At 50.4% G+C, this 26,825-nt stretch overlaps 1 protein-coding gene across 1 annotated transcript; it reads left to right on the top strand.

The window, feature by feature from the left end:
• The first annotated feature begins 1,314 nt into the window (after positions 1 to 1,314).
• Positions 1,315 to 25,716, top strand: SMG9 (SMG9 nonsense mediated mRNA decay factor). Its single transcript, XM_033224865.1, is given in 15 exon segments — positions 1,315 to 1,690; positions 5,524 to 5,679; positions 8,553 to 8,627; positions 8,707 to 8,845; positions 8,848 to 8,970; positions 9,064 to 9,161; positions 11,702 to 11,814; positions 16,698 to 16,809; positions 18,681 to 18,776; positions 19,216 to 19,301; positions 22,350 to 22,456; positions 23,129 to 23,236; positions 23,419 to 23,547; positions 23,869 to 24,013; positions 25,190 to 25,716. Coding segments are annotated over 14 exon segments (1,560 nt in total). The 5' UTR covers positions 1,315 to 1,690; positions 5,524 to 5,529; the 3' UTR covers positions 25,269 to 25,716.
• Positions 25,717 to 26,825: the final 1,109 nt, after the last annotated feature.

Below are 26,825 nucleotides of genomic sequence, written 5' to 3' on the forward strand. Positions count from 1 at the left end.
TGTAAGGTTATACCACACCCAATTCACAAAAAGGGACGTAGAAGCAGAGAGCATTAAGTCATTTGGTCAAGGTCAGCAGCTATTTCTATGAACTGAACACATGCTCTTAACTCCAATGCTTTACTATAACAGCAGCTCCAGAAGAAATCGGGAACCAGTGCTTTAGAAAAGGAAAATGGGAACCAGAGGTGGAGACTTACTTTTATTGTATACAGCCAGAGAGGCTTGAATTGTGTATGTACATGCTAATACCCGTTCAAATACAATTTTATAAAACATTTTTTAGGCCAGTCACGTTGGCTCACGCCTGTCATCCTAGCACTCTGGGAGGCTGAGGCGGGCAGTCTGGAGTTCGAGACCAGCCTGGCCAACATGGAAAAACCCCATCTCTACTAAAAATACAAAAAAATTAGCCAGGCATGGTGGCAGGCGCCTGTAATCCCAGCTACTTGGGAGGCTGAGGCAGGAGAATCGCTTGAATTTCAGGAAGTGGAGGTTGCAGTGATCCGAGATCGTGCCACTGCACTCCAGCCTGGGCGACAGGGCGAGACTCCGTCTCTAAATAAACAAATAAAATAAAAATAAAGAAATTCAAATAAGAAGCTAGAACTTTCCCATTCATGCACTCCGCCCACTAGAGAACCGCCGACCCTTTCGACTGCGCATGCGCTCCCAGGCCGCGCCCCTCGCCCAATGCTCCTCTTCGGCGCGCGCAAGACTCCGCCCACGGGTGTTTAAATTTTCGAACGTGGAGCAGATTCTCTCCTCCAACGCAGCCTTCGAGGGTTTTAAACATGGTTCTCTCTCAGACTATTCTGCATCTCCCAGGCCTTAAGGATAAAACTGACACAGGAGACCCTTCAGGGTCTGATCTGCCCACTCTGCTGCCTCACCTCCCACCCTGGAGTACCCTGAATCCAAGCGAGTCTGGACCTCTCCCCCGGGGTCTTCGCCGCCTTTGCTTAGCTGTCCCCTGGAGTGCCTCGCCTGTCTGTCCTTCAAGGTCCAACCGGACCCGCGCCCTTTCCTAAGTGATTTGAGGCCCTGGCAGTCTCTCCACATGCTGGGGTGTCTTCCAGGACGCACGCCAAGTCTGATTCATTCATGTGTTCTTGGCACTGAGCCCAGAACAGTGAAATTCCTCCCTGTCGCCCCACCCCACCGCATCCCGCCAACATCACTGAAGAGGCACAACTCGAACCCCAGGTTCCCCTCCCGCTCCTCGGCGTATCCATTTCCCTACTCATCTCCCCACCCTCAAGCCCCAATCGCGCGCACGCGCATTGAGTCAGAGCCGCGGCGTCCTCCCGCCTCCCCCTCCGGAACCCGCATGCGTGCTGAAGTCTACCGCCTCCATCCACGCATGCTCCGCCCGGCGCGCGCGTTCGGTTCTCGCGCTTCCAGCCCTCAGCGCATGCGCAGGACCAGCAGCCTGAGGGACCTGATCTCCGCTTGACTCCACGTTACCTCCTCCTCCTCCTCTTCCTCCTTCGGGCCAGCTTTCCTTGGGGGCCCGGACGCCGAGGCCAGTTTCGGAGTAGGGGGTGCCCACTTTCTCTCTTTCCCACGTTCCTGGCCCCCAGACGCCATTTACAGGCGGGTGGCTGGGGTCAGCCTCGCCGCCCCCACCCGACTCCTGTCACGGGAGAGCCCACACCGCGCCCCGAGAACCAATCAGCAGCCGCCTTAGGTAAGGGGGCCGCGAGTCCGCGCGAGGCTCGCGCACAGGCAGGGGGCGGGGCGCGCCGGCAGGCCCCGCCCTTGCCTTGGCTATTGAAAGGTCGCTGGGCTGTCCGGCAGGGGTGCGGCACTGGGTAGGGGTCCGGGGCCCGTCATTTCGATACTGGGTTGGCAGGAATGGGGGCGGGGGACGGAAATAACGTGTAAATAAGAAACTAATGCTCTGCGAGATCCAAGTAGAGCCTGCAAACTGCCCGTCAAGTACTGGGGAGGCCGCCCCAATAACGCGTAACGAGAAACTTGAGTTGGGTTCCCTGAGGGAAGCTTTGTAAATCAATGCCTAAATCCGGGGAGGCCCCCTCTCTAGAACCGCGTAGAGAGAAGTTTAAATCCTAGGGAGTCCTTAGGAAAATGTGCAAATCGACTACAGTTCTGGGGTGAGGAGTGTCCCACGAGGAGCTTACATACTCAGGAATCGGGAGAGTCTCCCCAAATATTTGCGAATAGTCACTGAGGTTCTGGGAGATCCCCGAAGGGAGTGTGTGAAGCGATGCCTAAGCACTGAGGAGACACTCACCAGAAATATGTAAATTCGACTGTTAATTTTCGGGAAGTCACCCTAGAAGTCCATCAGTAGTAGACACTTAAATAGACAGGCTTTCCTGAGTTTGGGGGGAATCCCCCAAAGGAGCCCGGAAATAGCATTGGAAGTCCCCAGCTTGCATGTGGGGTGGGCCTTTTTTTTTTTTTTTGAGGTGGAGTCTCGCTCTGTCACCCAGGCTGGAGTGCAATGGCACGATCTCGACTCACTGTAACCTCCACACCTGGCTTAGGTGGGCTCTTAAGTTCCAAGGAACTCCCCACATTCAGATACTGTGGAAGCTCCCAGAATAGAGGGTACAGGGAGGCCAGGCGCTGTGGCTCACGCGGGGAATCCCATCCCTTTGGGAGGCAGAGGCCGGCGAATCACTTAAGGCCAGGAGTTCGAGACCAGCCTGGCCAACATGACGAAACTCTGTCTCTACTGAAAATGCAAAACTTAGCTGGGCCTGGTGGTACACGCCTGTAATCCCAGCTACTCGGGAGGCTGAGGCAGGAGAATTGCCTGAACCCGGGAGGCAGAGGCTGCAGTGAGCTGAGATCGCGCTGCTGCACTCCAGCCTGGGCAAAAGAGCAAGACTCTGTCTCAAAAAAAAAAAAAGAAAAGCACACACATAGGAGCGCTTACTTTGCACAGGAAAGGGCATCCTCATAGGCGGATAAACAGAAACTTTAGGGCTGGGCGGAATCCCAATTGAGACATGAAGACAGGTACTTAAGCACTGGGTAGATTTCGGAATAATGTGTAAAGACACTTAATTGCAAGGGAGGGAGGAGTCTCAGATTCTGGGGAGAATCTCCATCCAAGACTGTAAGCAGTTATTTCGGTATTGAATGAGTCATTTTCCCTAAGCATCTGTAAACAGGCCCTTGTCCTCCTCTGTCTAGGAAAGCAGTCTTCAACCTGGCTTGTGGCTGAGGGAGAGGTCATGTAGCACAGTAAGAGAGGAGCTAGACAAGCCACTTGTCTGGCTAGCAAAATTATGACTCTCTCTTGTAAACAGACCCTTCAGTTCTGGAGAGTCTCGGAGGGACCTGTTTATGTCATTATGAGGTTGGGCTGGGGAGGATTCATGGAGGGATTTAACAGATACTTCCAAGCTAAGCAAGGGTCAGCAAACTTTTTTTTTTTTGAGACAAGGTCTTGCTTTGTTTCCCAGGCTAGAGTGCAGTGGTGCAGCATGATCATGGCAGCCTTGACCTCCCAGGCTCGAGCAATCCCACCACCTCAGCTTCCCAGGTAGCCGGGACTACAGGTGCATGCCACCATGCCCAGCTATTTTTTTCTTTTTAAAATGTTTTATAGAGACAGGATTTTGCTATGTTGCCCAAGCTGGTCTCGAACTCCTGGGCTCAAGCAGTCCTCCTGTCTTGGCCTCCCAAAGGTGTGAACCACCATACTCGGCCATTCAGTAAAACTTTCTGTTAAGGCCAGAGAGTAATTATTTTAGGCCCTGCAGACTGTATTGTCTGTCTCAACTACTGAGCTTTGCCATTGCATCAAGAAGGCAGCCATAGACAATTTGTAAATTGATGGATGTGGCCATGTTCCAATAAAACTTTCTATTTACAAAAACAGAAGGCAGACCAGATTTCGCCCCTAGGCCACACTTTGTCAGCCTGACCTCTGAGCTTCAGCAGATAGCCCCATTGAGTTCTACAAATAGTTAAGTAGCAAAGGCCACCCTAGAATGATGTGTGAACAGCTGGAAAACTCTCTGAGGATCTGTAAACAGATACTAAAACGGTGGAGAGTGGGTTGCTTAGATAGCCTGACATTATATAACATGTCAAATAGAATAAACACGGGGGATACCTTGAAATGAAATTCATTGGGAGGGAAGGCAGACCATCAGGAACGGAAGACAGACAGACACTGAAATGTAGTGGGATACCAGATAAAAACAGGCCCTTGAGTGCTGGAGCCCCACCATGACATACACTAGTAATGGATAATCAAGAGTAGCTGTTGGACTGAGGATCACATTGCTGGTTTGTAAGCAAATGCCTTGCTGCATTTTGTTAAGGAGAATATCCAATTTTTACGTGAACTTGCCCCTATGAGTTTGTTTATGTTGGAGCATTTTAATAGTCAGGAATAGTTTTGGCTGCAAGTAAGAGATAGGTATGTATTTGTTTTTCACTGTCTCTTGAAGTAGGCAATTCAGGGTTAACGTGGAACCCCCCAACCTTGTTTCTTGTTTTATTGTACCTTCCATTAAGTTGCCTTACAGCCCAGGATAGCTGCTTGAGCTCCAACCTCCACACCCACATTCCTGTCACTGGGAGGAAGGGGCAAAAGGCATGTGCCAGAGTCTGTGAAGGGAAGTTTCTGGAAGCTGCCAAGCCACACTTCTAGTGTCATACCACAGCCAGAAAGTACTTACTCACGTGGCCACACCTAACTGCAAACAAGGATGAGAAGTTTGTTCTGGATAGCCATGTACCTAGCTCAGAACTGAGGGTTTTACTTTTTTGGAAGAAGTCGAGAGTGGATGTTAGGAGCCAGCTTGCAGTTGCTACCACAGGCCCAGAGCTCTGTTGAAAGGAAGGGCCTTGGCCGGGCGTGGTGGTTCACACCTGTAATTCCAGCCCAAGGGCAGAGGTGGGTGGATTGCCTGAGGTCAGGAGTTCGAGACCAGCCTGGCCAACATAGTGAAACCCCATCTCTACTAAAAATACAAAAAAAATTAGTCGGGTGCGGTGGCAGGCACCTGTAATCCCAGCTACTCAGGAGACCGAGGCAGGAGAATTGCTTGAATCTGTGAGGCGGAGGCTCAGTGAGCCGAGACCGCACCATTGCACACCAGCCTGGGCGACGAGTGAAACTCCGTCTCAAAAAAAAAAGAAGAAGAAAGGAAGAGCCTTGGTTGGGCACCGTGGCTCACGTCTGTAATCCCAGCACTTTGGGAGGCCAAGGTAGGTGCATCACCTGAGGTCAGGAGTTCGAGACCAGCCTGGCCAACATGGTGAAACCCCATCTCTACTAAAAATACAAAAATTAGCCAGGCATGGTGGTGGGTGCCTGTAATTCCAGCTACTTGGGGAGGCTGAGACAGAAGAATCACTTGAACCCGGGAGGCAGAGGTTGCAGTAAGCCAAGATCAGGCCACTGTACTCTAGCCTGAGCGACAGACTCCATCTCCAAAGAAAAGGCAGGAAGGGACTTCGTATAGTCTAGGGTATGCCAAGGAGAGTAGGAAGAGACTCTTTCATCCTGAAATCCCCTCATTCCCTCCATAGGTGACCATGTCTGAGTCTGGACATAGTCAGCCTGGACTCTATGGGATAGAGCGGCGGCGACGGTGGAAAGAGCCTGGCTCTGGTGGCCCCCAGAATCTCTCTGGGCCTGGTGGTCGGGAGAGGGACTACATTGCACCATGGGAAAGAGAGAGACGGGTGAGTGTCTGGACCCAGGAGCAGCATTCATGTATCTATTTGGTTCCACAAATGATTATTGAGCACCTGCCATGTGCTAGGCACTAATCCAGATGCCGGGGATATATCTGTAAAGAAAACCTACTGCCCTCATGGATAAAGAAGGTGGAGAGTGATAAAGGAGACTGTTTTAGATAACATGGTCAGAAAAGGTCTCTCTGAAGAGGTGACTTTTTAGCAGAGGCTTTAAGGAGATGAGTGAATAAGCCATGCCAACATCTGAGATAAAGAGCATTCTAGACAGAACAGCAAGCGCAAAGGCCCTGAGGTGGCCCATATCTGGCGTGTTCAAGGAGTAGCCAGAGGAGGCCAGGATGGCTGCAATGGGTGAGGAAGGAGGGAGAGAGGAGATGAAGTCAGTTAACTGGGGCCAGATCATGTTGGACTTGGTAGGCCTTGGAAAGAACTTTGTATTTCACTGAGTGAAATTGGCATTGGAGAGTTTGATCCGAGAGGTTTCACAGCTCATGTTTTTTTTTTTTTTTTTTTTTTTGAGACGGAGTCTTGCGCTGTCACCCAGGTTGGAGTGCTGTGGCCGGATCTCAGCTCACTGCAAGCTCCACCTCCCAGGTTCTCGCCATTCTCCTGCCTCAGCCTCCCGGGTAGCTGGGATTACAGGCGCCACCACCTCGCCCGGCTAGTTTTTTTGTAGTTTTTAGTAGAGACGGGGTTTCACCGTGTTAGCCAGGATGGTCTCGATCTCCTGACCTCGTGATCCGCCCGTCTCAGCCTCCCAAAGTGCTGGGATTACAGGCTTGAGCCACCGCGCCCGGCCCAGCTCATGTTTTAAAGAGTCATGTCATAATAACAACAACTGTTTCTGTTTCTTTTTACTGAGCAGCCTACACTGGGCTTGCACTGTGCAAAGTCCTTGACATCCTTTGGGTGTTCCTGAACCCTTACAGCTACCCCACGAAGTAGCTTCTATGATAGATCTGATTTTCACTAATGAGGAAAATGAGCCCCAGAGGTGAAGGGACCTTTCCAAAATCAGAGTCAATAAACTTTGGGTCCAGGACTCAGATCCAGGTCCAGCTTAGTCTCACATATAGCATCACTCTGCCTGCTGTAGAGAGTGCCCTGGGCTGGGAATCAGGAGGGATCGGCTTGTGTCCAGGCCCTGCCTCACTCCCCTCCTGTACTTAGGTGACTCACTGCCCGAACCTGCCCCCTGGGCTTTTTTCTCTAGGGCCTTGTCCACCTCAGACATGTCTGGTAGGGTGGAAGTAGGTAACAATTGAGGCCAGCTTCTGAGCTATCAAACTGTACAAACATGAAGAATAGTTTATTCACAGTGAGCTGAGCTCTTACTTGCTCCTTCTCTTGGCCCACGGCATAAATGAGAACGCGTAGTCTCTCTTCCTTCCACATAATGCCCTCCTGGGAAATGTTACCCCACTACACCTTCAGGTTTAATTCCTGAACAAGCAACTCCTAAATCTCATCTTTGTCTCTAAATGTGCTTCTGAGCCCTGGCAGCCTCCTGTCACACTCATGGGCTTCTCATCCTCTGTGTCCCCTGCTGACCTCAGCATCTTTCTGCCATTTTTCCTCTTCCCATTTTTTTCTCCCATATCAGTGACAGCCCATTGGGCCTTATCCTGAATGCCTCCCTCACCTCTGCCCTGCTTCCTCTGTGCTAGTCAGGCACAGTGCTTTACATTCTGCCACATGGGTATATCTCTGTGTCTTCTCTCCACCCTCACAGTGCTCATCCCAGGCACAGATTGAATATCTGAAGTGCTCCAAAATTCAGAACGTTTTGAGCACCAACATGACATTTAAGGGAAATGTTTATTGGAGCCTTGCAGCAGATGGATTTGGGGTGCTCAACCAGTAAATATGCAAATATTCCAAAGTTCAAAAAATCCCAAATCCAGAGCACTTCTGGTCCCAGGCATCTCAGATAAGGGATACTCAGCCTGTATCATCTCCCCCTTCCTGGCCTCCTGGAAGTCCACAGCCTCTCCTCCTGTAGTTTTTCCCTTGAAACTTCTTTTCGAAGCACTTTCACATCATCTTTTTGTTTGTTCTTCACCGTAAGCCAGTGAAGTGAGCAGGATTTAAGTAAGTGTCCTCAGTATGTTGGTGAAGAAACAGAAGCAGTGAGGGGTCAAGACTCTCCTGAGGTTCCTCAAGGAACCAGAGAAAGAACGGGACTGAGACTCAGATTTCTCCCCTCTTCAGCAGACTGAGGGTGAGTCGGGGAGGCACGAAGAGGTCAAAGCGTGGGATCAGCCTGCCAGCTTTGCTAGAGCAGGAGCGGGGCTGAGGACAGAGGTGATCAGGATAGCAAGTGCCACCAGCAGCTCTCACATATGAGCACTTGCCATGTGTCAGGTGCCACGTTAGGCACTTGAGGAGTTCTGTCTCCTTTCATCCTTATCATAATCCTGTGAGGAAGGGATTCCCGCACCCACTCACAGATGGGAAAATGAAGCATAAGTGAAGGTGGTGAGACTGGCTTCTTACTCACGTTCACACAGCCAACACGAGGCAGGACCAGGTTTGCACCCAGACCTGTCTAGCTCCTAGTTCCTTTCCACCTGGGCTTGTTGCCTCGCAGAGGCAGCTGAGCAGAATGCTTGAGGATTTGGTTCTGCAGCCAGGCTGCCTGGGCTTTGTGACTTTGGGCAATCTGCTTAACCTTTCTGGGCTTCGTTTTCTTCATCTGTAAAGTGGGGGTAATAATAGTATCTATCTCACAGGGCTGTTGGTAGGATCAAGGTAGTTAATGTATTTCAGCATTTAGAATAGTTCATGGCACATAAAGATCTGAAATGTCCAGGAGAGCCAGTGAGCCATTCCTGAGTAACTGCCTTCCCTCACCACAGGATGCCAGCGAAGAGACAAGCACTTCCGTCATGCAGAAAACCCCCATCATCCTCTCAAAACCTCCAGCAGAGCGGGTGAGCAGAGAAGGAGGGAGGAGGGGAGCCATTAGGGAAGGGATTGCCCCCATTGACGGAAACTTTTTTACCTCTGTAGTCAAAGCAGCCACCACCTCCAACAGCCCCTGCTGCTCCGCCTGCTCCAGCCCCTCTGGAGAAGCCCATCGTCCTCATGAAGCCACGGGAGGAGGGGAAGGGGCCTGTGGCCGTGACAGGTGCCTCTACCCCTGAGGGCACCGCCCGCCACCCCCTGCAGCCCCTGCACCACCCAAGGGGGAGAAGGAGGGGCAGAGACCCACACAGCCTGTGTACCAGATCCAGAACCGGGGCATGGGGACTGCCGCCCCAGCAGCCATGGACCGTGAGTTGGGGCCGGGCAGGACCGGGTTGGGAACTGGCATCTCCTCACAGACCCTCACTGCATTCTCTGTCTCCTGCTTTCTCCAATCTCCAGCTGTGGTGGGCCAGGCCAAACTGCTGCCCCCAGAGCGCATGAAGCACAGCATCAAGTTGGTGGATGACCAGATGAATTGGTGTGATAGTGCCATTGAGGTACCGACGGGCCCCTCCCTGCCTGAGCTTCCACACGTCCTGCACCCTCTGATCCTTCACCCCTTCCCCCACCTCTTGGTAGGCAACACCAGACTGGAGAGCTTTCAGGCAACTTACGGCAGTGAGACGGGGTAGAATCAGAACATTCTCACCTCACCAGAGCTGAATTTTTCAGCTAGCTCAGCTGTGCTTGCTAGTTGGTAAAATACCGAACTACTTTGGTACTGATTAGTAAAGAGGTACTGTCCCTACCACCCCAGGACCCCTGGGATCTCCTGTGCCATCTGCAGCAGGGGAGTCTCTTCGACCCTGCCCCAGTACCCTTCTTATTTGGTTGAAACCCTTGCTGTGTGGCTCATGCCTGTAATCCCAGCACTTTGGGAGGCCAAGGTGGGAGAATCGCCTGAGCCTAGGAGTTCAAGACCAGCCTGGGCAACATAGGAATACTCCATTTCTACCAAAAATATAAAAATTAGCCAGGCATGGTGGCAGGCATCCAGGCCACTCAGGAGGTTGAGGTAAGAGGATCACTTGAGTCCAGGAGGTCAAGGCTGCAGAGAGCTGTGATCATGAAATTGCACTTCAACCTTGACAACAAGAGTGAGACCCTGTGTCAAAAAAAAAAGTAAATGAACAAGAAACCCATGCTGTCTCGGTGTTCACCATTTTGAATGTCACCCCCCTGAAGTGCCCCCCTGTCCATCCCAGCACCCCTTGCTCAAGTTCAGACCTCACCTTCTTAGATCATCATACATACCTCCAGTCTCCCAGACTTTGTATCCCCTCTTCCGCTTTTTCCCCCCTAGACCTGTCACACCTGCTCAGATTCCCCCAGAAGTGTCACCTCTCCTACCCAGCAGCCTGGACTTATTAGCAGAGCCTCAAGTCCATTTATTGCCTTGCCCCCGCCACTTCTATGTCCACTCTCACATTGGAATTAACTGGGTAGCTTTCAAAAAACAAAAAGCAAAACAAAGAGCCAAGCCCTACCCTTCACCGCTATTAAGGAAAACTTTCTGGAGTGATGAAGATCATATATATTTGAACTATCCGTCCGGCATGGTAGCCACTATTCCCAGATGTGGCTTTAGAGCACTTGAAATGTAGCTAGTACAACCAAACAATTTTTAATGTTGTTTCATCTTATTTAAATAGCCATGTATGATCGATGCCTACTGATTGAACAGGGCATCCCTAGATATTCAGCTTTAATGTGTTAAAGCACATTAAATTCTGATTGGGCCCAGGGTTTGCTTTATTTATTTAGGAGACGATCTCGCTCTGTTGCCTAAGCGGGAGTGCAGTGGCACCATCTCAGCTCACTGCAACCTCCACCTCCCAGGTTCAAGCAGTTCTCCAGCCTCAGCCTCCCAGGTAGCTGGGACCACAAGTGTGCGACACCACACACACATAGTTGTATTTTTTTTTGTTTTTTTGAGACAGAATTTCACTCTTGTTGCCCAGGCTGCAGTGCAGTCATACAATCTCGGCTCACTGCATCCTGTGCCTCCCGGGTTCAAGCAGTTCTCCTGCCTTAGCCTCCCAAGTAGCTGGGATTACAGGCATGTACCACCATACCCAACTAATTTTGTATTTTTAGTAGAGATGGAGTTTCTCCATATTGGTCAGGCTGGTGTCGAACTCACAACCTCAGGTGATCCGCCTGCCTTGGCCTCCCAAAGTGCTGGGATTACAGGTGTGAGCCACTGCACCCAGCCAGTGTTTGTATTTTTGGTAGAGACAGGGTTTCACCATGTCGGCCAGGCTGGTCTTGAACTCCTGGCCTCAAGCAGTCCTCCTGCCTTGGCCTCCTAAAGTGCTGGGATTATAGGCATGGGCCACCACACCTGGCCTGTAGGATTCGCTTTTGAAAAACAAAACAGTTTTAAGGTAATTCTAAGGAGCAGCAGCCACAGTTCAGGAGGTAGCTTTTTCCTTGAGGAGTGTCTCTTACACCCCCTGGTGGTGAAAGTCAGCAGAGCTGGTGGCCCAGGGTTGGTCTCAGTAATTTCCAGAGGGGCTCTTAAATCCCACAGACAACAGCATATGAACGTAAAACAAAACAAAAAAACACACAGATGAGAGGCTGGGTGGCTCCTGTTTGCACACCACTCCCTTTCATGTGCTTTCCCAGGTTTCCCAGGAATCTGCACCAGTAGCCCTAAGTTGCCGAGTCCTATCTTCTCCAACCTGCCCTTTGTTCCTGTGACTCATTTTCACTTCTCCAAGATCAGATTTCCCTTTTTCCTGCTGTGTCCAGCCATGCTGACTTCCTTTTAGCTTCTTGACCATGCTAGGCTCTTTTCTGCTTCAGAGTTCTCACAGACACTGTTCTTTGTGTCTAGAACATTTGACATAATCCTACCATGACACGGAACAGAGGCCCTAGGCCTAGTTGAAGGGGTTGCAACCATAGGAGTTTCTCTTCCTATATGATAAGGCAGATGGGGGAGCCACAAGGGTCTCTGGAGTCCCCCCTCTGATTCCAGCTCCAGCAACTGACAGACTTGTCAGAGTCTTATTTCTGTATTTTCCCACAGTACCTGTTGGATCAGACTGATGTGTTGGTGGTTGGTGTCCTGGGGCTCCAGGGGACGGGCAAGTCCATGGTGATGTCGTTGTTGTCAGCCAACACTCCAGAGGAAGACCAGAGGTGAGGGGCTATCAGGTAGGGTACAGGAGGGAGGTGGGCACCCACCAGGGGTAGGGGCAAGGTGGGCTCGGGTGTTGTAAGTGGTGTTACCAAAGGACTTTGGAAAGTTGCTTTTCTTCCCTAGGCCTCAGTATCTTCATGAGATGAGGATGATAATGGGCTGGACTAAATCTGTGTAGCTCCAAGGCATCCAATCCTGTTCCTCCCTCCCACCCTCCCTCCCTTCTTACCTGGCCCCAGGAAATGGTACAGGCCGTAGACAGGAAGTGGGATGATGTAGTTGTTAAGGTTTTGGATTTGGGCCCACCTCAGGCTCAGCCCTGCTCCATAACTGGTTGCCCTTGGGCAGGTCACTTCATTTCCAGTATCCCCTGTCCAAGTACATTTTTGGAGGATAAAGTAAGATCAAGAAGGCAAAAGTTAATGAATACCTGGCACAGAGCAAGTACTCACAGGGTGGTAGCTGATACAAGCTGAGAAATAGGGTGGGTGGGGAAAGAGATCTGGAGACAGAGAGTGGTTTCTGTACTAGCCTCAGTCCTGCTGTGTCACCGTGGCAAAATGGCTCTGCTTCTCTAGGCTGGGGAGGATCACACATGAGGATACTCTGGCCTGAACAACATTCTTGAGTGAGGATGGAATGTGATTATGAAGATAAAGCATAAGGGCACAGGAGCAGGTTCTGGGGAGGGGAGAGCTTAAGAAACAGGTCCCGAAACTGGGGGCAGAGAAGGAAAGGGAAAAAGGTAGGAATTTGGGAATGGGGGAGACAAACATCTCATTAAGGAAGAATCAAAATGGGGAATGAGAATGGATGGTAGCCACTGGGGTGATAAAGAACAGAGACACACTGAAGTTACCTAAAAATATAGGGATCGTTTTTTCTAAAGCAGGCGATACTACCCTGGCCTCCATGGATGACCGTTGAGCCCATTAACCCCTTAACAGGATATGCAGAATTTCATTTCTTTATTTTTGAGACAGGGTCCTGTTCTTTCACCCAGGCTCAAGTGCAATGGCATGATCATAGCTCACTGCATCCTCTACCTCCCAGGCTCAGTGATCTTCCCACCTCAGCCTCCCAAGTAGCTGGGACTGCAGAGGCATGCCACCACACCAGCTAGGTTTTAACTTTTTTGGTAGAGATGGCATCTTCCTGTGTTGCCCAGACTGGTCTCAAACTCTTGGACTCAAGCAATCCTCTCGCTTTGTCCTCTCAAAGTGCTGGGATTACAGGTGTGAGCCACCACCCCTAGCCATATGCAGAATTTTACACACATTTGCAGTCAGGCTTTTCTTCTAGGGAAAAGGTCCCTAGTTTGCACCAGATCTCAGAGTGGGCTGATAGAGGTCTAGAAAAGGTGAAGACCACTGTTGTGCGAATACACATCCCATAGAGCTGGAGCTGTGAGTTTCCTCTGCCTCTCTCCTTGCTGTTCTCTGCTCACTCATGACTCAGTTTGGCTCCACTTTGGAACAGCTCGAGGTCTTAGATAACATTCTTTCCGTTTCAGCTTTTCACCCCAACTAGCAGATTTTCCCCATAGCTCTCAGTTCGTTTCCTGAGGTAGAGAGAATCCTGTCGCCCAGCTTGTCTTTTTGAGCCACGTCAGCCTGTGGTGTGGTAGACTTTAGTATCAACTCTTTTCATCGGGTCTAGGTTTGGCCTCCTAATTCTCTCTCTCTCTTTTTTTTTTTTTTTTTGGAGACAGTCTCGCTCTGTCACCCAGGGTGGAGCACAGTGGCACAATTTCGTCTTAACACAATCTCCATCTCCTGGGTTCAACCGATTCTTATGCCTCAGCCTCCTGAGTAGCTGCGACTACCATGCCCAGCTAATTTTTATGTTCTTAATAGAGATGGGGTTTTGCCATGTTTACCAGGCTGGTCTCGAACTCCTGACAGGTGATCTGCCCACCTCGGCCTCCCAAAGTGTTGGGATTACAGGTGTGAGCCACCGCGCCTGGCCTTCCTCCTAATTCTCTTTCTAATTCATCTGTTTCTTCCCTCCTTCACTCCCACCTCCTTAGTCCAAGCCATTAATATCTTACATGGAGGATGCCAAGAGTTTTCTATCTGGTCTGCGTGATTTAATTCAGTTTGACAGGTACTGTATTAATTGCTTACTCTGTGCCAGGCACTGTTCCAGGTGCTGAGGATACAACGGTATACAAAACTGGAAAAAATCTGCCCTCATGGGGCTTATGTTTTAATAGGGGAGATAGTAAACAAAATAAACACACTATTTGGCACATTAGAATATAACAAAATGGGAAAGGGTTATAGGGAGGTGATGTTGGGCCTAGGTTACAGGTTTTAAAAATTATTACTATTTTTTAAGAGATGAGGGTCTTGCTCTGTCACCCAGGCTGGAGTATAGTGGCGTGATCATGGCTTCACTGCAGCCTTGAACTCCTGGGCCCAAGCCATCCTCCCACCTCGACCATATGAGTAGCTGGGACCACAGGTATGCACCACCATGCCCAACTAATTTTTTGATTTTTTGTAGAGACAGGATCTCACTGTGTTGCCCAGACTGGGCTCACGTGATCCTTTCACCTCAGCTTTCTGAGTAGCTGGGACTACATTTGTGTACCACCATGCCTGGCTAATTTATATATTTTTTATTTTTGAGACAAGTGTTGCTCTGTCACCCAGGCTGGAGTGCAGTGGCTCAATCTCGGCTCACTAAAACCTCCATCTCCCAGGTTCAAGCAGTTCTCCTGCCTCAGCCTCCCGCATAGCTGGGATTACAGGCATGCGCTACCGCATCCAGGTAATTTTTGTGTTTTTAATAGAGACAGAGTTTCACCATGTTGGCCAGGCTGGTCCTGAACTCCTGACTTCAAGTGATCCCCCTGTCTTGGCCTCCCAAAGCGCTGGGATTGCAGACATGAGCCACCACACCATTAATAATTTTTTTTATTTTTTGTAGAGATGAGGTGTTGCTGTGTTGCCCAGACTAGTTTGTAGTTTTAAATACGATGATGAGGGAAGGCCTTCCTAAGGGGAACGTTTGAGAAAAAGCATGCTTGGAGGAACATTCCAATGAGAGGGACTGGCACAATCAATGTCTCTAAAGTGGGAGCTTGCCCAGAGTGTGTGCAGAAGAGCATGGCAGCCTTGGAAGGGGAGGGGTCGGAGATAAGGCCAGAGAGGCAGAGGGAGGCACTATGGCACTGGGCCTTGTAAGCCTGTCTCCACTTTTTCCACCCTACGGTCTTCGCCACATAGCAGCAAGGGGGACCTTTCCAACTACAATTGGATCCTGTCACTGCTCTACTTAGATCTCTCCAGCTCTCCAGGCTTCTCCAGGCTCATAGGCCAAAGCCTTACCACGCCCCACAAGGGTCTGTAGCCTCTTGCCCCCTCCCCTCCCACACACACCATCTTTCTGCTCTTGCCACGCTGGTCTTTGAGTGCTGGTACAACAAACCACCTACCTTCTGCCGACACAGCCCTTCCTCTGCGTCCATCCCCCACCCAGCGCCAGTTAACTCCCTCTTTCTCTCTCAGCCTCAGCATTGTCATTTCCCTCTCCAGGGCAGCCCTTCCTGGCTCCAGCAACTAAGTAATCTGCACTTGGAGTACTACACACCTCTTCTTTCTAACACCCACAGTTACTGATTTCTGGTAATTTGTAAACTAGACCAGAAGCTCCACAGAAGCCAAGTTAGTCTTTTTTGTTCACTGCTATATTCTGGTATCTGGCAAATAAGAGGTTTTCCGTAAAGTGTTTGTAAAGTGGAAAAGGATGCCTGCTGTGTGTCAGACAACAGATTGTGTATCTTGGGGGGAGATAGAAATTACCCTTTGAGAGGTAGGTACTATTACCCTGATTTTACAGATTTCAAAAGGTAAAATCGCTTTGCCCAAGTGACAGAGTCACCAAGTTGAACTTAGTGGTTTAGGGCAAGGCCCAGCTCTGCCTCTGCCTTCTTTTTTTTTTTTTTTTTTTTTTTGAGACAGAGTCTTGCTCTGTCGCCCAGGCTGGAGTGCAGTGGCGTGATCTCGGCTCACTGCAAGTTCCACCTCCCGGGTTCACGCCATTCTTCTGCCTCACCCTCCCGAGTAGCTGGGACTACAGGTGCCCGCCACCTCCCCCGGCTAATGTTTTGTATTTTTAGTAGAGATGGGGTTTCACCATGTTAGCCAGGATGGTCTCAATCTCCTAACCTTGTGATCCGCCCGCCTTGGCCTCCCAAAGTGCTGGGATTACAGGCGTGAGCCACCGCGCCTGGCCCCAGCTCTTCCCTCTTTGCCCTCATATTCCCAGCACCCAGCACACGTAGAAGTGAGGGAGACTCACCTGACAGGGGAAGATGCTGGGAACAAGACCAAAACTCCCTCACTGTGGGAGTGGAGGGCACTCAATGCTCTCTCTCCAGTGCCTGGGATCTAGCAGGTTTATTTGGTAATTAATAGCTAAAAGTATGTATCACTATGTATCAGGCACCATTCTAAGGGCTTTACACATACCGACCTCACAGTAATACACAGAGTTTTGATCATGTGGTTATCCCCATTTACAGATGAGGAAACGGACGGAAAAAGGTTAAGGAATATACCTAAAGCCACATAGCCAGGAAGAGGGAGAGCTGGGATCTGAATCCTGGCAGACTGGCAGAGTCTCTGCCCTTCAGCACCTCAGTGTACTGGCTTCATCAATTGAACTAATGGATCTCATTATGGATAGGAGTGAAGTGTGCTTCAAAACATGCACTGCCCCTGCCTCCCAACCCCTGACATGGGTCGCAGATGGAAAGCTTAGGGAACAGGCAGGGTACCACGGCTCACATGCTCAGCTCACAGGGTCACACTTCGGATGCCTCCAAGGCTGAGAACCGGAGCTCTCATGCACCCCTGCCTGCTCCTCTCCACAGGGCTTATGTTTTCCGGGCCCAGAGCGCTGAAATGAAGGAACGAGGGGGCAACCAGACCAGTGGCATCGACTTCTTTATTACCCAAGAACGGATTGTTTTCCTGGACACCCAGGTGCCAGCCCCGCCTGCCTTTGCCCCACCCTGCCACATCCTGCATTGAGCCTCTTTCTGGAATGTGATTAAGCCAGAACCCTGCGTGGATTCTGTGTGCTTCCAGTCAAGCCATGGACATGCTGGGTGCCCTGGGGCAAGTTGTGTCTTTTCTTGGCCCTTAGTCTGTTGTCAATTTTGCCTCCATCTCATTTGCTTTCTACACAGTAGCATAAAGGATCTTCTAGTATAGTGCTGAAAAGTGTGGGCCCTGGAGAATATATGTTCTGATCCTGCCTATTAATTCTTACCAGCTGGGTGACTTTAAGTTTTAAACTCCCTTAAACCACAGCTCTTTATAAGTAGGGATGATAACTGTACTCGGCCTCTTAGGAGTTTCAAGGATTCAGTGGAACAGTCCAGGCAAAGGGCTTGGCCGGGACCTGGCACAAGATTAGTGCTCAGGCTCGTCACTGTCATTAGAACTGACTGGTCATGCGTTTACCTGGCAGTTTTCCTCGGCTTCTCCTCTGTTCTCAGGCAAAGTCCAGATTCCTTAAGCTAGCATTCGGAGGGTATGGCTTGACTCCCTCAGACTGCCTATCCTCGCCTCTGGAGGAGCCCCCAAACCCCAAGCACACACACACTGATCTTTCTCTTCTCTGAACTTTGCATATCCTGTTTTTACCTGAAACTACCAACAAATTGTGTGACCTTGTCAAGCTATTTATTTTCATTCCTCAGTTCTCTTAAGTGGGAAAAACAATATTGCCTACCTCATAGGAGGTTTGTGAGGTTTCAGTGCATGGATGCAAGTAAAGTCCCAATGACAGCACCCAACAGGAGTTAGGTGCTAAACGCTCTTAGTGATTAATACCAGTATCAGTACAATAATCTCTCACCTTGCGTTTTTGCCTGGCTGATGCCTCCTTCTTCCTCAAGATTCCACTGGGGTGTGGCCTCCTCTCAGAAGCCCTCCCCTTCCACTGTTGCCCATATGCGCCTCCCACCACAGCATGTGATTTGCCACTGTGTCTATCCCCAGTCCCTTTCAGAGCAGAGCCCTGGCTCTGGGGGTGAAAGCTGGGGCACAGGGCCTGGCCCTTAGTTGGCACTCATAGTTGGTGGAACAGAGTTCTGATCACTGTGGCATTGATGACACAGAGTGGAAAATCTACAAATGTGACGTGAGCCTTGTGTGCAGGGGCCATGGAGACCTGGAGACAAACCAAACCAGCTGTGGTCTGAGTCAAGAGACCTGTGAAGAAGAGGACAGAAGTTAACAAAACAAGACAGAATAGAGCGCTGCTCAGTGTTTGGTGTTCGAGAAAGCGAGCAGTTGTGAAAGCCCCTTTCTAAAAGAATTTCACTGCAGCAAGAAGCCAGTAGACTATCAGGCCAATTTGATTTAGCTCTTAAAGTTTTTTGATTGAATGTTCCTTTAAGAAAAAAAGTCTGGTGAGCTCACCACTGATTCTTGTACGTACTGATGCAGTTTTTAAAATTCTCACCAGTTTTCACACTAATCGTTTTTTTTCACCTAAGTAATTATCTTAGCAAAGTTTTGAAAGGGTCTGAAACAACTGACAACAAAATGAGTCTTTAAGGGACATGACTCATTTGAGTAAACATTAAAAATTCATTAGCAGAAAGCGATTTCTTTTTGGGCATGAGGCGCTTGAGAGCAGCAGTGATTTGTAAAGGAGTTGGAAAAGTGTATCAGCTTTGAGTTTTTTCTTTAACTTCCCCTTACTGTTCTAATGAGAAATTGCCTGCCTTTGTTTCTGACCTTGTTTTGTCCTGAGATAGGCGATGTAGTTGCCTTGAGCATGTGAAACTTGGGTGTCTGTGAGCAGCCCTTTCCCTGACATTCTGTTCTCTTCCTTGCTGCAGCCCATCCTGAGCCCTTCTATCCTAGACCATCTCATCAATAATGACCGCAAACTGCCTCCAGAGTACAACCTTCCCCACACTTACGTTGAGATGCAGGTGAGGGAGCCAAGCCAGGCCCAGGACTGAGGTTTTACATCCCAAACCCCATCCTCCCAGGATCTGAAGAGCTGGGTATGGATGGTCCACTTAGTTTCTGCTTCATAAGAGCCCTGGCTGCCCCAAGGGCTGTAGGAAGAGGACTGCACTGAGAGTCAGAACCGGCTCACCTCCTGGCTCTGCCTCTCAGGCAAGTCATTTCCCACCCCAACCCCTTTGAAGCCTCAGCATCTGCCTGTGTAAAATGGGGGTGATAATTCCCATCTTTCCTGAGTTAGGGATGGCCTGTGAGAGAAGTGCCATCACAGTGCTGGGCACACAGTAGCTGCTTGAAGGCTCCTTGCCCTGCTGCCTCCTGAGCTGAGTCCTGGGATCAGGGACTCCTGATTAGTCCAGACAAAAGAGGTCCTCACGTCCCTTCCTTCCTGCCCACCCTCAGTCACTCCAGATTGCTGCCTTCCTTTTCACGGTCTGCCACGTGGTGATTGTCGTCCAGGACTGGTTCACAGACCTCAGTCTCTACAGGTGAGGAGCTGAGGGGTTGGGGGATGGAGAGGAGGAACGAGGCAGGAGACAAAGGCCCAGAGACTGAGGCACTGCCTCAAGGGACAGCAGCCAGAAGGACCCTTTTAAAATTTAAGTTGGAGCAAATCACCGCCATCTAACCTCAAAGCACTGTGCACACACACACACCCCTCCACTGACGTTACATATCTACCAGAATAAATCCAAAGTCTGCCTGTGCGTGGCTTACAAAGTCCTGCGCCCTCTGGTCACCTTGCTGACTTCTCTCACTGCCTCCCCTCACTCCCTTATGTTTATTTATTTATTTATTGAGACGGAGTCTCGCTCTGTCACCCAGGCTGGAGTGCAGTGGCGTGATCTTGGCTCACTGCAACATGTCTCCTGGGTTCAAGCTATTCTCCTGCCTCAGCCTCCCGAGTAGCTGGAATTACAGGCACCCACCACCACGCCCAGCTAATTTTTGCAGCCTAGCCGTGTTGGCTAGGCTGGTTTTGAACTCCTGACCTCAGGTAATCTGCCCGCCTTGGCCTCCCAAAGTGCTAGGATTACAGGTGTGAGCCACCGCTTATTGAAGCCACAGGGCTTTGTGGCTGTTCTTCCTGCAGCCCAGGACCTCTGTGCTCCGCCTCCCTCAGTGGGAGATACCCTTCTCCCAGATCTCAGACTCTCCCTCGTGCCATTCGAGTCAACTTCAGGCCTTCCCTGACCATCCAACACAGCATCCCCTGTTACTCTCCCTGCCTTCTGTGTTTTCCTTCATTGCGTTTACCTCTCCTTAATAGGATACTGTAGCTTTCATCGTGATCTTTCTTCCCCATTCGAATGTAAGCCCCAGGAGGGCAAGGTCCCCAGCACCTCACACAGTGCCTGGCACACAGGATTTACTACAAATTTGCTGAATAAGTAGCATGAGGAGCTGACTTGTCTGGTCTATGGAGTTTTGCTGTTCATGTCCTTCAGGTTTGTGTGCCATCCTGTTGGTATTCAGGCAGGCAGGAAAAGAAAGGGAGGCAGGACCTGGCAGGAGTCCTGACTGAAGCAACCACAGGTTCCAGAAATGCCCCCGGAAGAGACTGGCTCAGAACCTATGGCCACAAAGGCTCTTCCTGGCTTCAGGCCCCAGGAGACCACTGGGAGGTGTTGGGGGGAGCAACTTTGGGCACAGGGGCCAGGCAGAAGGAAGGGACAGGAGCTTATAGAGAGGGGAGAGATGAAATTAGGAAGCAGATTCCTTCAGAGCTAGGCAGTGCCTTCGAATCCTAGCTTACTGGGCATGTGTCTCTTCCCTCCTCAGTTCCTCATCAGCAGAATTATGTTGTGCAGATTCAGTGAGTTAAGGAATTTAAAGCATTCAGCATAGTCCTTGTTACATAGTAAGTGGTTGATAAAGAGAACTTAGTGTTTGTATTAGTAACCCTGGTGACAGGGATGAGCTGAGAGTCTGGCCAACAGCAAAAAATGCTTGCTAGGGAGTTGGTTGTTCTGACCAGATCTAATGCGGTCAAGCTGTGATTTCATTCTGAAACAGCCATTCCTACCACCATCTGGGATTCATGCACATCTAGATGTGCCAGGCACTGTTCTCGGCACTAGGGACACAGGTGCGAGCAAAACAGATAGATAAAACTCCTTGGGAAGTTTACGTTCTGGCAGAGGTATTGGCTCAGGCTGGCACATGGCAGAGCCTTGTTTTTAAGCTCTTGTCTACAGGTGGGCTTCTCAGAGTAGGGGAGCCCCTTGAGATTGTAGATGTGTTTGTGTGTGAGGAGAATGTCCCCGTATTTTAGCAGATCCCAATATCCTTTACCTCAGAAAACAGGTTTGTGTACTCTTACCTATTTGAGACAATTATTTTAAAATAACAAACTGAAAATTTATATCCACTCAAAAACCTACACACACATTTTTTTTTTTTTTTTTTTTTTGAGATGGAGTCTCGCTCTGTCACCCAGGCTGGAGTACAGTGGCACAATCTCGGCTCACTGCAACCTCTGCCTCCCAGGTTCAAGCACTTCTGCCTCAGCCTCCCAAATAGCTGGGACTACGGGTGTGTGTCACCATGCCTGGCTAATTTTTGTATTTTTAGTAGAGACACGGTTTCACGATGTTGGCCAGGCTGGTCTCAAACTCCTGACTTCAGGTGGTCTGCCCACCTCAGTCCCCCAACGTGCTGAGATGACAGATGTGAGCCACCATGCCCAGCCACACAGATATTTATAGCAGCTGTATCCATAATTGCCAAAACTTGGAAACAACCAAGATGTCTTTCAGTAAATTGAATGGATAAATAATCAGTGGCACATCTAGACAATGGAATACTGTTCAGCACTAAAAAGAAATGAGCTGTCTAACCATGAAAAGACATAGAGGACCATTAGATGCAGACTAAGTGAAACCAATCTGAAAATGCTATATACTTGTAATTCCAGCTATACAGTCTGGATAAGGCAGAACTATGGAGACAGTGAAAAGATCAGGGATTGGAGGGAGGGAGGGATGAATAGGGAGAGTACAGAGGATTTTTAGGGCAGTGAAACTACTCTTTGTGATGCTGTAACGGCAGACACACACCATTATACATTTGTCCAGACCTGTAGAATGTACAGCACCAAGAGTGATCCCTGATGTAAACGGATTTTGGGTGATAATGATGTGTCAGTGCAGCTTTGTGAGTCTTGACAAATGAACCATTCAGGTTGGAGATGTTGATAGTCGGGGAGGCTGTGCATGTGCAGGGGGTGTGTGGGAATTCTACCTGCTTTCTGCTCAGTTTTGCTGTGAACCTAAAACTGCTCTAAAAAATCATCTTTAAAAAAAAAAAATAGGGTAAACTCATAAAGAATTAATACAGTTGATGTAAGTCCATGGATTGGTATCTGAGAGGATTATCTCCGAATTCTCTGAAATTGTGAGAAACATAGTATGTTTATGGTATTTTTCTGAGCATGGCTGTAGCTTTCATCAGAATCTCAAAGGAAGCCCCTGTCCCAGGCTGTGGGACCTGGGGTGCAAGTGCAAGAGCAACAGCCACTCACCCCAAACCCCAAGGTTCCTGCAGACAGCAGAGATGGTGAAGCCCTCCACCCCATCCCCCAGCCACGAGTCCAGCAGCTCATCAGGCTCCGATGAAGGCACCGAGTACTACCCCCACCTGGGTGAGAGGCTTTTTAGGGGCTGGAGGGGTGGGCAGGAGCAAAAATGAGGGGCTGAAGGTCAGGAGCATGCTGGAGAAGTAGGGAGAGACAGAGAAGGAGTGAGGTTCTGGGTGGAGCACTTTTGAGAGTTGTGAGGAGTGAAGTCAAAAGGGATTAGCTGCTCCTTCCTCCCAAGTTCCCACTGCCCTGGTCCCCCCTGACAGTTGAGGGCATGACCCCCTGAGCCTGTATCTGGCTCTGTGTTGGGAATGGGACAGTCCCCAGGTCTGCTTATTTCTGGGTCCCTGGAATCTCCCAGCTCAGGAAATAAGTATTAGATTGGGTTCATCTGAGTGGCCCCATCCATCTGTTCTCCCTCCTCCAGCCTTTGCACATGCCGTTCCTTTGCCTGTTTCATGCTTTCTCCGCTCCACTCTTCTGCAAAGACCCAGCTCATTTTATGATCCCTCGCTAGGGCCTCAAAGAGACTAGGGGCAGAAACCAGATCTGACTCACCTCTGGGTCCCCAATATTGCCCTACACAGAGCCTGGTGCTGAAGTGAAGTGAAGTTACATAAATATTTACACAGTGATCTGAACTCAGGGGTAATAGCAGGTCTTTGGGGTGAGAAAGGGGAGTCCATGAAGCCAAGCCACGTCTGCCTCACAGGGCCCGTCTTTTCCCACCCTCAGTCTTCTTGCAGAACAAAGCTCGCCGAGAGGACTTCTGTCCTCGGAAGCTGCAGCAGATGCATCTGATGATCGACCAGCTCATGGCCCACTCCCACCTGCGCTACAAGGGTGAGGGTTCCCCGATCACCCCCCAAGCTAGTCAGAAGCCTCCATGATTCCTGATCCAGCCCCGTGGGTCAGTCTCTACCCCCAGACTAGCCCCTGATCCTGCCTTGACTGTCAGCGATTCCCACCCCACCCCCCGAAACCCACAACATGGTAGCTGAAGGCTGAAGCATTTTCTCCTCCAGGGACTCTGTCCATGTTACAATGCAATGTCTTCCCGGGGCTTCCACCTGACTTCCTGGACTCTGAGGTCAACTTATTCCTGGTACCCTTCATGGACAGTGAAGCAGAGAGTGAAAACCCACCAAGAGCAGGTACAGTTACCCTCAACGGGTTCATGGAGAGACAAGTCCTGTCCTAATCGGAGAGAGACCCAGCACCCCCTGGTCTAGGAGGCAACATGGGTTGCCCTGGTTTGGGAGCAGTGTGGAGCCTGCCTGGTCTGAGAGAAGACCCTGCTTCATTCCCGGGGTGCGTGGACCCTTTATGAGGCGTGTGTTTCAGAGTCATGAAAGTACAGGAAGAGCTCGGCCGGGGCTCCACTCTCAGGTGCTCGTTGAAGCCCAGGAGGCTGTTACCTGGGAGAAAGACCCTGGCAGTCTATCCCTCTTACCCTCCCTGCCCCAACTTTCCAGGGCCTAGTTCCAGCCCACTCTTCTCCCTGCTGCCTGGGTATCGCGGCCACCCCAGTTTCCAGTCCTTGGTAAGCAAGCTCCGGAGCCAAGTGATGTCCATGGCCCGGCCACAGCTGTCACACACAATCCTCACCGAGAAGAACTGGTAAGAGCTCTTTGCAGAGGGGGTCAATTTGAGGCACCCCACCCTGGTGTAGAGAGAAGGGGCATCTCTTAGATCGGCATGACCTCATGAAGCCCCTCCTCTCCAGACCTCAGCTTCCTTTTCTGGAACAGTGATGATTGCTACTATCTTGTAAGCATCTCACCCACCCAGCAACATGCTGTTTTGTGTGACTTTGAATCCTCCTCATCAGCCAGCATCATGTAGGTCCTTGTCACCAGTTTTCCTGGTGGGGAAATTTAGGCTCAGAGAAAAGTGTTACATAGCAAGGCCACACATCTGTGGCTAGGAGTCATTTGATTGCTAGGAGTAGGACCAGTGACCGGATTTAGCTTAAGGAAGATTTATTCCAGGGACCTGATCACAGAAAACAGGGCCCTTCAGGAGATGGGAACCAGAAAGCCATCAGGGTCTCATTGTCCACTCTTCTGCATTTGCCTTGGTTCCTGCCTGTGGCTTTCTCACCCTGCTTTCACTTGGCCCTGCCCTACCTCTGTGGCCCCTACTTTACATGACTTCTTTGTCCAGAGCCCTCAGCATATGAGTCCAGGTCTCCCTCATCTTACTTCAAAGAGAAAAATTGGAAAGCTAAATAGCTTGACTGGGTGCAGCCTCTCTACCTTGGCTCCCACATCTGCAGTTGGCTGTGCCTGGAAGGGGTCAGGAGTGCAGACAAAGCAGCAGGAAGCCCCTCAGGGCTTGTAGGGCAGAGATGGGGCAGAGCTCTGTGTCCCAGCTCTGCTCCTGCCATTGGTCTAAACCAGGACCCAGAGGGGATGGGGGAAGATTGTGGGTTGTGCAGCTGCTGTTAGACGGTTTCCGTGTCGTAAGACTCTGGAGGGAGGTAGAAACTGAACCCTTACCCACAAAGCCAGCACTGTCTGGAGGGGAGAAGTTTAGGTGGTAGAGACTTGAGGTCTTAGTCCAAGCCCTGGAACCTTCAGCTTCGCTTAACCTGGGTGAGCTAAGAAAAGTGGGGCCACCTCCCATCACTGTCAGGATCCTCCCTGTATCCCTGTTGAGGAGATTGGGCTCCAAGAGGTTCAGAGTCACATCTCAGGTCATAAAAGGGGTCTCAGTTTCCCCACCTGTCCAGGATTGGTGCTGGGCTCTGGGAGCCCTGGCCAGGCAGCCCCGACTGTTGACCTCCTCTCACAGGTTCCACTATGCTGCCCGGATCTGGGATGGGGTGAAAAAGTCCTCTGCTTTGGCAGAGTACAGCCGCCTGCTGGCCTGAGGCCAAGGAGAGGAATGTCACGCAGGGGACCTCCTGGGTCCCCAGTGGACGGCGAGGGAGCACAAACGTCCGTCCCCCACCGGGGTGGAGAGCAGCAACAGGCCTGATGGATGAGGGATTGTGGCTTCCCGGCCCAGAGACATGAGGTGTCCAGGGCCAGGTCCCCCACCCTCAGTTGGGGGCTGTTCAGGGGGTGACTGTGAGCGATTCCCCCCACCCCAACCTGAGATGGGGCGGCCTATCCTACGTCGTCCACAGGGACAAGCAGTGGGAGGAGTCTGAATGGGCACCAGGAAGCCCTGGCCCCATCTTGACCTCCTTTTTCAGGGACAGGAGCAACAGGTCCCTCTTCCCTGACTCTAAGCCCTTCCCTGTAAGGTGAGGCAGGGTCTGGAGAGCTCTTTATTGGAGCAGATCTGGTGGTTCAAATAAACACAGTCGTGCAAGCTGTTCTTGTGTTCCACTTACTCCTCTACCCAACATGCAGCTCTGGGAAGCAGGACAAATTGGACACCCAGCCCTTGTGGACAGATCATCCCCTGACTACCCGTTGGAGCCTGAACAAGCTTCCCTCAGGGCCACAATCACTGTGGGTCATAGAGTTGTGGGGAACAGATGGAGACCTGTCTCTGCTAAGAAGGAAGTCCCTAGAAGGGGTTATTCTGTTTCCGGGGGTGGCATCAAGCCTCCCCTGTGTATGTTTTGGATGGGAGAATACACTGTGCAGCTGAGCACAGCAACTACCCTGGTGGCTTCTGCTCTCACTTAAAGACAGTTGCCTGCCTTTGGGTTAAATGCCCAGTTGAATACAATGCCTGGCCGGGCACGGTGGCTCATGCCTGTAGTCCTAGCACTTTGGGAGGCCAAGGCAGGCAGATCACTTGAGGTCAGGAGTTCGAGACCAGCCTGGCCAACATGGTGAAACCCCGTCTCTACTAAAAACACAACAAAAAATTAGCTGGGCGTGGTGGTGCACACCTGTAATCCTAGCTACTTGAGGACTGCTTGAGCCCGGGAGGCAGAGGTTGCAGTGAGCCAAGATCATGCCACTGCACACTCCAGATTGGGCAACAGAGCAAGACTCCATCTCAAAAAAAAAAAAAAAAAAAATACAATGCCTATTTTTGGTTTAAAAAACAGAACTTGTCCTTAAATGTAGTAAGTACTTACCCTTAATCCAAATACCATGCCTCACCCGTACAGACTGTGCCTTCTGTTGGTTAAATACAGTGACTTTCCTTTCATAAACCTCTTTTTGCTTAGAAACAGCAACCCCTACCTTTAATGTAAACCCAGAACCTACCCTCAGTTAAATCCGCTCTCCGATTTGGTACGGTACCAACCCTCATCTGCTCAGTTAAATACAGTGCATGATCTTAGTTTGAGGTTTCCCAAAGTATGTCTCCAATTTGGTCTCGCCACCCCAAATCAATCCACCGCTCAGTAAAGCAGTCAGCTCCAGTCCAGCTGGCCGAGTCTGTTCAGCCACTGCCCTCCCCCTGCCCCCCTCCACCTGTGGCACATCTTTGTCTCCCTGGTTTCCTCCTTTCGACTATC

Source organism: Trachypithecus francoisi, unplaced genomic scaffold (genome assembly GCF_009764315.1).
Source record: "Trachypithecus francoisi isolate TF-2019V2 unplaced genomic scaffold, Tfra_2.0 Lachesis_group12, whole genome shotgun sequence".
NCBI lineage: Eukaryota > Metazoa > Chordata > Mammalia > Primates > Cercopithecidae > Trachypithecus > Trachypithecus francoisi.